Below are 12,048 nucleotides of genomic sequence, written 5' to 3'. Positions count from 1 at the left end.
GAGGACAAACCTTGATCGAATTAATTCAAGCCTAGTCTCAGTTGAAATCACACGAAATCGTTAAAACATAACTTACCTGTTGGTGATGCAATAAAAAGGTTATCAACGGCAACACCAAATATACTTAAAAGAAATGCATAAAAGACAAAGACATTACAAACCAAGCCACGGCGGGTGAAAATGTCACGTTACTTAATGAAAGAGTAAATAAAAGTAAGTGCATGATCTTATATTACTTTTGTGGTAGAGTGCACTTACTCTTTTACGTGTGTTTGAAACAAAACAACTACATTTTAAATTTTTATTCAAGGAATTTTGTAATTTCTGTCAACAAACATACCAATCGGTGGTGGCTGAGCTCAACTAAGTTTTTTGTTCTAGACTCAAGTTTAAGATCATTGTCACTCCTTTCAATATATGGCTTCTACAGTTTGCTTAATATACATGATAAGCCTCTGCCAATAACCTTGGCTCTGCAAAGGCCACAAGAGGCTTAGCTTTGGTGGTATCTCCATCAGATTCAGAGAGATCAATTCTAGACTGATTAGGTGGCACACTCCAAGTGAAGCCATGAAGCAACCTTGCAAATAGCATAAGAGTCATTGAAGTTCCAAGCATGAGTCCTGGACAACCACGTCTTCCAGTGCTGAATGTTATCAACTTCAAGCTTGGCTCTGTTAAAACCAAATTAGACCCATCACTCTCAAGATGACGTTCTGGTTTGAACTTGAGTGGTTCCTCCCAAACTCTTGGATTGTGGCCAATTCCTTGTCTCCTTATCAACACATGGCTACCCTTTGGGATCAAGTAATTAGCAACAACTGTGTCAGCCATTGAAACATGGGGAATGTTAAAATCTGTAATGGGGTGAAGACGAAAAGCTTCTCTTGCACAAGCCTTCACATAGTTGAGCTTTGGGAAATCTGATTCTTGCACTAGCCTTCCTCTACCTACCACATTGTCCAATTCCTCAGTGGCCTTTCGTAGTAGCTCAGTCTGATTTATCAATTCTGCAAGTCCCCATTCAAGTGCATTTGTTGGATTATCAACTGTTGCGATCATTATTTCCTGTAATATATCCTAAAAGAGTTTAAAAAATAATTTTACACTCCAACTAATCAAAGTTTTACTCGTAGGAGGAACAATTACATTCATTTTAAATTTTTATTAAAACAAAAAAAAAATCTGTTTTAACGGATTTCGATTAGAAACAAAATATATAGATTTAAGTTTGCTTTTTAGCACTTTTTTTTTTTACATATGACTATTAATAATAGTATTCAATTTTAATAATTAGACATGAAAATCATATGTGGAGATATTCGAATCCATTTGTTTAATATTTTAAAAAATGATTTTTAGCTGCATTAAAAGATAGAGTGTTTTTGGTGATTTTTGCCAAAAATATAAACTCGTTTGTGTTTGTTTATACGAATACATAAAAACATTTTTACTTCAACTTTTACTCTTTTATTACAACTATTTTTCTTAATTAAATAATTAAAAGTAAAATTTTAAAATAATTTGACCAAGTTTTTTTTTAAATAATAACTATATACAATTATTTTCGTTTTTTCTCTCATCTGTCATGACAGCTTTTCCCGAGCTAATCAAAGTATATTTTTTAAATAATATTCAACTTTTTTAAAATAATAACTATTTTTTTAAAAGCTGAAATGAACCTCTAAACAAAAGAGTTTTTAATTAAAAAATGTGATTTCTAGAATAAAAAACTGAAACATGGTCTTAAACAAACCTAAAAGGTTGGCAAAATGATTTTCTGATTACAAAAGAGATTTTTTCCAAGAAAAAAACTGAAACAAATTGTCTCTTGAGGTTTTGTGGGTCTAGCTGTTGTTTCTGGAATTTTTGGATTGTTTGTTCTAACAGGTTATTTTGTTATATAGGGAGTTTGTGCCTTTGGTGAGGGTGTTGTATAGTAATTTTTTTTTGCTAAAGTTGTTGTTCTTAATCTCTTATCCCTTTGTTGTTTTTGAAGAGAGTGACTGAGTGAGTAGCTATATCTCTTTCATGCATGAGGTGGTTCCTCTTTTGCTGTCCCTATTTATTATATCTATATATCTTTTGCTTTATAAAAAAACAAACAAACACAATCACAACAACTCAAGACTAAAAGGAGCTAAAAATTAAGAAGCAAGAGTGGCACCATAATTTGAGACCGAATTTCCTCCACAGTCAAAAGTGGATTGTTGTGAGCTCCTTTGAGTGAAATGAGAACATCTAGCAAGCCTTCTTGATCTGTATTTTTCTCATTCTTCCATTTCTCAATTCTGTCTTCAATAATTGGATCATGATATTTTCTCACAACCTCACAAGCCTTCTTTATGTTCCCTTTATGACCATCCAAGTCAAGTCCCCTGAAGCATGCCATGTAATCAGAAATAGAGAAGGCAAAGAGGTACTTCAGCATAGTGAAAAGTGCTTCTACATGCTCTACTTCCTCAACACCAGGTCCTCCATCTTCCCTACCCTCTCCAAAGAACCTTCTATTGAAAACCAACTTCCTTATCACATTCCCAGAATAATGTTGTGCAGCAACTCTCACATTCACTAGTCCACCACCATTTCTGCATTGGTTGTACACAAAACTGACAAGGTTATCAGCTTCTTGGACCCTCTTGTCATGAAGCCATTGATGCCTGAGGGGTGAAAGCAAGTCATTGGTGATCACTTTCTTCATTTTCTTCCACTGTTCTCCAAAGGGGACAAGAGCTGTGGTTAGATATCCATGTGAAACATGCGCACTGGACCAGTTCAAGGGTCTTGAGGCAAAAACAGAATCCTGTTTTATCAAGAACTCACGTGCAATTTCAGGACTTGACACTGGGATGACATGGATGTTACCCAAACGGATGCATGCAATTTCAGTGTTGAGATCATTCATGACTTGTTGTATGTATCTGAATGCAGACTTGTTTGCTAGCATTTGTGGAAGATTGCCAACTATAGGCCAAGGTGTGGGACCAGGAGGGAGTCTTGGTTTTTTGTTGTGACTATGTTTCAGGGATTTGAATAGGGGTGTAAAGCTAGCTAGCATGATCAGTATGATGAGGCTCCAAAGTACTTGATAGACATTAAGAAAAGGTTTCATGGCTTTGAAATTAATGGTCTCAACACAAAAAGGTGAATGGATATAAATAGGAAGGAGCTATAATATACTACTTATCACATCTCTTTCTATCATCATTGCAGATGTGGATCCTCTACTGTCGAATTGTCTCCTGCACCATTCGAGCGAGTTTTGAGCCACATATTACTTTTTCTTTTTCTTTTTGATAATTTGGAGGGCTAAAGCCCAGAGCCACATATTACTTCTGATCATAATAAATATATATATTACATCTATATTTGCATTTATCAATTTTTTATAAGCCAAATAACATTAAGACACATTGCACAAGAGGTGCTAAAAACCCATTACAGTATCAATAGAAAGGAGACAGAAAGGGAAGTGCAAAGTAGGGTGAACTTAATCTCATTGATATTTTGATGTCTATGGTAGGGTGTTTAGGGGCCACACACTTTAAGGGAGGGCAATTGTTTTGCTGATTATAAGTTATGACGGAAAATAAAATTGAAAACTAATTTTGGTACGAAACATAAAATTACAAAACTTACAACAAAGATAAGTCAAAATAAACCGTGAATTATTGAACATAACACAACCAATATCCACCCCACACTATTTGAGAATGGTAGAGTTTACAAGATTACCTGTTGGTGAGGCACGATGGGGGCATGAGGAAAAGACCATTAGCATCGGCTACTGACTTTGAAATGGAAAGCGTGGTTGAACAAGACATTGGATTTAAGAGATGGCAAATGTGGTAATGCTGAGGAGGTGGTGGCAACAAAGGAGGTTAACGGTCTGGTTTGGCAGGGTGGGGTTGACCTTTTCAGCCGGTCATGAATAAGGGTACCAATTTGGACGCAACAACATCTCAAATGCAAGGTTCTTAATTTTTATTTATGAGCTAAGAACTAAGAACTGAGTTCGTAACCATTGGAAGGGGCTGACATTAAGTTCTTAGTTCTTAAAAGTAAGAACTAATTCTTATATAAGGAGTTTTACTTTTTGAGTTCTTAGCTTAAAAAATTATTTTTTTCTCTCAACTAATTTAATTTAAGTATTGAATTATCATTTAAATTTAAATCAAAATTATATGAAAAAAAATATTACTAATATAATGGTATTGTGGGACCAGATGAATGGTGTTAAGAACTAAAAACTCATGGTTGGAGCAAAATCTGCAAAGAGTTGCTTAAGCACATGTGGCAGTACGGGCCCAAATCAATAGTGCTAAGAACTAAGAACTTAACATTGGAGATGCTCTAAGGGTCCTGATGACCCTCGTTTAGTCTTGTTTTTAGGGTCATTTCTTTGTTAGTTTTGAGTATTTTTCTTTTGTCTCATGTAGTGTTTCATGCATTCTCATGCATTTTTAACTTTATTTGTGTTTTTGCTTTGTTTTGGTAATTTCCTAGTTTTATAAGGGCTTAATTTGCATTTTAGGTTAGTTTAAGAGTTTATTGAAAGTTTCACTTGTTTTGAGGGCCTTTGTGCAAAACTGACCTTCAAGTTTCTAGATATTTCCTAGCTTGTGCATTAAGTTTTTCAGGTTGAATCAGCTGAAGATGGAGGTTTAGGGGCTTAAAGACTTGAAGGAGGCATTAAAGTGGAGTTAAATTGAAGATTAAAGGTTTTTCAGGCGAGCTGGGGCGCTCAGGCGCCCATGTGCGCCCGACACAGCATAAAACTTGCCTCTTTTGCCTATAAATAGGATTTTAGTCATTTTCATTGGGAGCTCTTGTCATTTTCTCATATTTTAATAAGTTTAGAGGTAGGGTTTTGGTTCTGGAGCTTGAGGAGCTTTCTCCAAGTCCTATGTACCAGGTTCTATCTTTATTTTATTGTATGGATTTCATAATCATGCTTGGCTAAACCCCTTTTGCTTTGAGTTCTTTGCAAGACTTTGGATGTTTTAGTTGTAATTCATTTTCTATTCATGTTGTTTTGAGTAAACCCTTTAATCTCATATTGGGTATACCCAAAAAAAAATCAAAATTTTCGTCAATAAACATAATACAGTTTAGAACATAGAGTATAAAACTATATATCAATGACTTTATTATGTAAAATGTTACATTCTATTGTCCCATTTTTATTTTGAAATATGAATTCTTCTGTTCTCTTTCGTTTTTAACTATTCAATGTTTAATATCCATGAAAAAATAGTTACACGAAGGCCTGAGAAATCTATAAGAAACTTTATCATCTGCTGTCAAGTAAAGAGAATTTATTAAAAATAAAACAATTGGTAATACCCTAGTAACAGAATGAGCCAGATATAAACCACATATATGAGAATCAATTAATCAATCTCCAAAAAGACATAACACAGATCAAATGCTTGAATGAAACATGGTTTTATTTTGAGATTGATGAAGTCACGAGCATGTTTAGTATGAATGTCAACCTGTAGTGATAGTAAAGGTATTTACAGAATTACAATGATGAAGAAATGAAATTGAAACAGTTTGCTTTCATCTAAGCTTCCCTCCATTGCATGATGGTTGCCATTGCTGGAAGCATTTTCGTACTTAACATCTAGACATTTTAAGCCCCATGTCCAAATTGTTCAGTCATCGCTGGTTGAGGCTAACATATGGGGGTTAGCTGGATTCCAGCTCACAGAGTTGACAGCTCCATAATGACCGGGCAATGCCTCTACTAGATCCCCTGAGCATCTTTGCCATATGTAAACCTACAAAGACGAAGGAATAGAATTTACTAGAAATGACTATGAAAAAGGAAAATCAATCAACTCCAACAAAGACGACCAAAACCAAAAACGAAAATGGTGTACTTTTAGTTTTAGACTACAAATTTAAGATTAATACTTGTGAATCCTTACTTCCACTAGAAATAAAAGATTGCTTAAGCCCACCGAAACAAGGTATAATAACAAACCGGGAGCGTTTATGACTTCTGAACTTGGCAACAAGCTTAGGATAATCTTCTATATTCCAGAGATGTATTTCTTGATTCAAAAGATTAACCAACACGAATCTGCTATCCTTTGACAAAGAGAAGGAAGATATTGTCTGATCTTCAACAATAAATTTCTCATCTTCCATTTCTTTGTTGATGATTAGTATTGCATAATCTTTACAAATACTGAGCATATATTCTTCGTCGCTCATTACTTCCAAATCAGAAATCTTAAGGGTTCTTTGTCCTTTCCAAGACACCTCTTCTTTCCCATCTAAGTCTCACATGCAAATGCTCTTGTCACCGAGGTCATAAAGAATATGTTTCCCACTCGGGAACCATGCATAGAAGACCAAGCCAGGACCAGTCTTTTCATAAAATTGCAAGCAATTACCTGTAGAGACATCCCAACGCCTAACGGTCTCCTCCACTCCACACGTGAGGATCTTTTGGTCATTGGAACTCCATGAAACAGAAGAAACAAGTTTCTAGTGACCTCATAATCTATGCTTCATAGACAGTGCACCATTCATATCAACTTATTGAAAGAAATTCAAAAAACAAAAATGTTAAGCCTAATATCATAGCATTAAGTGGCATTTTATGTTGTGTACATTGACAAATATTTTACAGGACTAGGATACATCAGACATACATGAAGCACTCAAAAAATTCCTATGAGTTGGTCACCCAGTTTTTCAGACTAAATTGTGATCTACACAGAGGCACAATACAATCAACTTTGAAGAGGATTTGGCTGGAGTAAGGAGGGCAAAGTTTTACAGAATTAAAAATCGCCATATCCAAAAATTTAAATTGAAAACTTGTTGCTGCTGTCCCCATTCTCATACACAGCGGTAACCACTTAGGACTTCTGCATCAGCAGTTTTATTTATTTTTTCTTTATTTAGACTGAGCATTTTTATGGTCCATTTGCTTATGCTACAACCTTTTACAGCAAAAACTTCAATAGAGTGTCAGTTACACAATCAAAGGGACTGCTTAACTATGCATCCACTGCAATTTAGACTTTATTTGGATTTGCTGCCATTTGACTTGTATTTAGTTTATTTGTTCTTACTCATACTTTTATTACCAAGTTCTTGGGCTTTGTGTGGTTAGGTTTAGCTGTGTCAAAGCTAAATATTTCCTACTGAGGGAATTTGTTAGAATACATAATTTACAGTTGTCTCAATTACCTCCTCTTGTGATAAATAATGTAGTTAGTATAAATATCAAAATGTAGGTGGTTGCACACATCGTTTTTTACCTCATCATCTAATTCAATACACACCAGGAAGCATGGATACAACACAACATAGACATGAAGCGATGACTGTTGAGATTATTCAGATATGTTCTGTTATGATAGATTAGAACAAGATATATTCGTATATTTTGATAGATTGGGATAAGAAAAGATTGAATATATTGCTATGCAATGATTGATTAGGATGAGATCATATTTATTACTTATACTTTGTAGTTTACTAGGAAACCTAGTCTATAAATATTGTATTTTCTGAATCAATCAATTATCAATCAACCATTCAGAATATATAGTTTCAAGAAGGACATATTTCTGAAAATAAAGGACATGACATGGGTAAGATGCATAACATAATAAAACATAAAATTAATATATTACAATCATAAAGATACACCCAACAGATGAAGAACCAAAATCCTTAACACAAGGTACACAGAGGAGCCAAATTCACAGATATGAACCATCCTTGAGTCAGGGTAATCTTCAATTACTATTTTTCAATAAAACAAGACCTAAGAATAGGGTAAGATAGGATTGGACATTGTTGGATTATTGGACTAGGGATTATGCTAATAGATGAAGAAAGAATAAAGGGCAGTGTAAGTGTCAAGAACAAAACAAAAATTTGTCCCCCCATTGAGGGTATGATGTTAGGAATCGAACAGAAGCATATACACACAAATACATATCATGCGCACAAAAACGAACATACATGCATACAACTTACATTATATCTTTGCAAATATGATGAGAAATGAATTAAGAATATTATAAGGGATCTTTGATTGTATGGGGTACAAATGAAAGTCATTTAAGTCTTCACCTAACAGCTCAAACATTTTGGAGTGTTGTATCGTGAATGGTATTAGAACCTCTGACCAAATGGTCAATAGTTTAATTACTGCTTGCCTCATTCTTCTAAATAAGGGTAGCATATGATATGGTCAGCTTGTTAGTTGTCATGCTCCAAAGCACAAAGGACTCTTATGTGAGGGAAATTTTAGATATAAAAACAATTCATGATCCTTCATCTAACAAGTCAAAGGATGACTTTGTCACAATCAACTAACAAATTTATAATAAAGATTTTGCAGACAATTACAGTGAAGTTAAAGTATAAAGGTCGAATATAAACATTCCCATATAAACCTCGTAACATCCATTAGACACTCATTTTCTAACCTGTAATGTCCTAGAAGGCATTTGAGTTTTTCCACAGTGATGATCTGAATATAATGACATCTCCTTATCCAATGAATTGTTAAACATGCACGCCTATCATTACAAGATAAGGGCTTGTTCAACTAGATGTTCCAATCTCTTCTCAGGTATCATTACTGTTGGGGGAATAAGTTTTTGCAATTCCTCTAGCAATTTCGACCGAGACTTCACCCTAACGAAAACTTGCTTAGAAGAACCAACTTGGCCACACAGAGAAAGCATGCAGGAAGAAAGTTCACGAATTCTACTACTATCAATGCAAAGAGGCGCAATCTCATTTCTCAATGTATTCAATGCATCTATGACCTTATCCCCATCAAGCAGCTCAAAAAACTTATGCTCCAATATTAAAGTTGAGGCTTCCCTAACAACACTTTCATCTGTTAGACCAATTTTATTCACTGTGACTACGCTTTCATCCCAATTGCCCTCGAGTACCTGCTGCATAAACAAATTTACCACATATGAATGCAATTGTATGCCAGACTCCTCCTCTAGGTATGCCCCACTCGTTTCGTAACCAAGAGAATACAACGCCTTTGCGATTATCCTAACAAATTCATCTTTTTTTATAACCCCTTTGGAACCAATAATGCCCTCGCCCCCTTCTGACGATAGGGGTCGAGCCATCAAGTCACTTGAAGAGCCACCAACAACGTCCGCAGAAGATGAACTATTCGAGAGTCCAACTAATCCTTTAGAGGACAATTTCAAGTCAGGTTCTTCATCCTCCACACCTCCCATGAAAAGTTTACCTCAGCCCATATATAACAATTTTCCAGCAGTGAGCAAAAAAACCAGTACCGCAATGAAATGGAACCGAAATTTGTGCAGTCACAGAAATAGCAACAACAAGCAATCAAACACCATAAAACTCATCATTGCAAGAACCACAAAATCAAAATGGAAAAAGCAAATTCCTCAAATGGAACCGACTTCCTAATTTGAACAAACACAATCCAGAATAACAAGCAGTATCAGACACCAAAAGTGATGAAATCAGGAACATTAAAGCCAAAAGAAGATGCGAGACAACAATCGGCATCGGAAATTGCAGATCCAAGAACTACTGTAAATGTAGAAGCAGAAGAGGAAAGAGGTGGCGATGATCCACCGACTTACCGGAAAAGCAAGAGCAGCGATCTGAAGTTCGCCGGAGTTTGATGAACGATCGCCGGTGAAGCACCACCGATTGCAGTTGTGGTCCTTTGTTCTTGCGCTTCACACTGTTTTCATGAAATATTCCACTGCATTTCTCCTTGGTTTATTCTCTCATATAATGATAATGATGATAGTATAAGTTTACGATCTCCAGTGACATATATAAGCAAAAATAACTTTTTTTATGTCTATTCATTTAATGAATGTATCTACTCATCAATAATACATTCATTAAATGTATTAAGTTTCAGTCAGAGTTTGGTAGAGCTTAGATAGAGAGTTTAGAGAGAGAAACACTGAGAGAATTCCTTCTGTAAGTTCTCCTTCAGTTTTCCTTTCTTTCAATCTTTTCTGTTTTTAAGTTTCAGTTTTTCAGTTTTTAAGTTTCAGTTTTGTAATCTATGTTTATGTAATATATATCTTGTTCAAGTTTTATTTTTCTGTTTATGGAAGGCTGAGCCTCCTGTTTTAATTCCTGTTTTTAATTTCTGCAATTTAATTTTCTGCAAGAAGCCCCTCCGTGGTGGCGTCCATTTACTTCAAATGGACCAACAAATATTCCTTTCCAATTTGGTTCCATTCTTGGTGGAGCTTCTTTGGTCCAACTACTGAAATCTTTCCCCCTGAAGTTCTGGAGGGATACAATCTTTTCCTGAAACATTGGGACAAAGAGTTTAACAATTATCCTGATTGTTTAAACTTTTATACAATCTTTTCCCTTTCTTGGGTATTCTCTTGGAGGTACGATCTTAATACATTCATTAAATGAATGTATCTACTCATCAATAATACATTCATTAAATGAATGAACCTAAAAAGTTATTTTTGCTTATATATGTGATCGGGGGGTGTATTTTGCACTAATATTGTATTGCGTGTGCTTATCCATTAATTCAGTCATTGTATTGCGTGTGCTTATCCATTAATTTGTGAGTAAAAAGAATTTGCCTCTCCATACTCTTACAAGTAGTACTTGAATCCGCCTCCACATGCTAATTAATCAATGAATTATTACGAGTGCACGACAAAAGGTTTATAAGATTTGCTATATAAGGTAAGTATCAAATAAATTAAGTGCATCAATTATTCACTGTTGACTCAATATATTTTCAAGTTAAAAAAAAAAAAAGGCTCAATATATTTTCGTGTACATTTTCACTCTACAAATGAAGAAAGTAAAATAAATGTTTGAGAATATAATAAAACATTTTTAAAGGGCATAAGATATTAAAGAGTAAAGCACGTAATAAAGTAGAGGATTATGAAGATCCCTGTTGTTAAACTTGCGAGTCGACTCGTAGATTTGTACAAGTTTGCAAGTCTAGGTAGCAAAATCCACTTGAATCGCACGCACTTTTAGTTTCTCCATAACTCGACCAAACTCAAATGGAATCGGTAGAATCACTAGTATATCCTTGACTTTGCAAGTCAGGGAGAAAATAGATTTTGTCCTAATTCCTAAATTGAAATGATATTTTTGGGATATTTGGTTTACTAAAAACATGTTTTCTTCTCCAATATCGTTCCTGAACCCTACGCTTTCGAACATGAGAATCTAAATGACCTACGAAGGAGCTACAATATCGTCTGAACCTCAACATTATTGACTGAAATTGTTGTGTCGCCCTCTTAACCTCAACATAATGCGAAAAACGAAATGTACACTTGTTCCGGTATGGAACCACTGAGCGGGCTAATCGAAATAGAGAGCGAATACCAAGTAAACAAGATAAGTAAAAATGCGTAAAAATGATAGGATCCCTGCCGCTTGGGCGGTCCTCTTCTATTTATAACTTGGGTTTTGGTCCGGCTGGACCATGGGTTGCCCGGCCCATTTGTTACATGATAGTGATAAGCCCAAAATAAATGACCGGTTCGCCTATATCAGTCCACAGGCCCACAAGACACTGATGTTTTAGAACTAAAACGATAGTGTCTTAATTAGGCCCACAACGTCTGGTTCGCCCATATACAATGTGAATAAATTCATGAGCGCACAGGCTTCCAACAAAATAAGGCTAACCATAATGTAAACAATGTTAAGCTAATCATTACAAAGTTAAATCGGTCTGTGTGGCGTATGAAGTCTAAATGACACTTCACCCATCACTTCAATCACTATGCACAAATCAAATCTCTTTCCGGATTTTGTACCTGCTGCAATCATCACAAATATAACACAGAAATCTTGAAACTTGTAATGCATAAGGCCTACCTAAGCTATGCTACTCACATTAATTAAGAAATGCATTTAAAATCCACTCATGGAGTAGCCCTTCTCTGAAAAGACTCGACTCCCTCGAAACGACACATTCACCTGCCAACTGACGTCACTCTTCATTCAATCGCTACCTTTTTGCCAAACGTCGTCTCTTAATGGCGC

At 35.3% G+C, this 12,048-nt stretch overlaps 2 protein-coding genes across 2 annotated transcripts; both read right to left on the bottom strand.

Annotated features, from left to right (window-relative positions):
* Positions 1-208: 208 nt before the first annotated feature.
* Positions 209-3,146, bottom strand: LOC130726765 (isoleucine N-monooxygenase 2-like). Its single transcript, XM_057578072.1, has 2 exons — positions 2,168-3,146; positions 209-1,068 (listed from the first exon to the last, which is right to left on the bottom strand). The coding sequence occupies exons 1-2, from the start codon at positions 3,110-3,112 to the stop codon at positions 436-438; spliced, it is 1,578 nt and encodes a 525-aa protein (XP_057434055.1). The 5' UTR covers positions 3,113-3,146; the 3' UTR covers positions 209-435.
* A 2,283-nt stretch (positions 3,147-5,429) lies between these two features.
* Positions 5,430-9,620, bottom strand: LOC130723691 (WD repeat-containing protein 26 homolog). Its single transcript, XM_057574801.1, is given in 2 exon segments — positions 5,430-5,786; positions 6,408-9,620. A coding segment is annotated over 1 exon segment (795 nt). The 5' UTR covers positions 9,249-9,620; the 3' UTR covers positions 5,430-5,786; positions 6,408-8,453.
* Between the last annotated feature and the right edge of the window lie 2,428 nt (positions 9,621-12,048).

This window comes from Lotus japonicus, chromosome 6, assembly GCF_012489685.1.
Source record: "Lotus japonicus ecotype B-129 chromosome 6, LjGifu_v1.2".
NCBI lineage: Eukaryota > Viridiplantae > Streptophyta > Magnoliopsida > Fabales > Fabaceae > Lotus > Lotus japonicus.
This window is presented reverse-complemented; position numbering and strand designations above follow the sequence as displayed.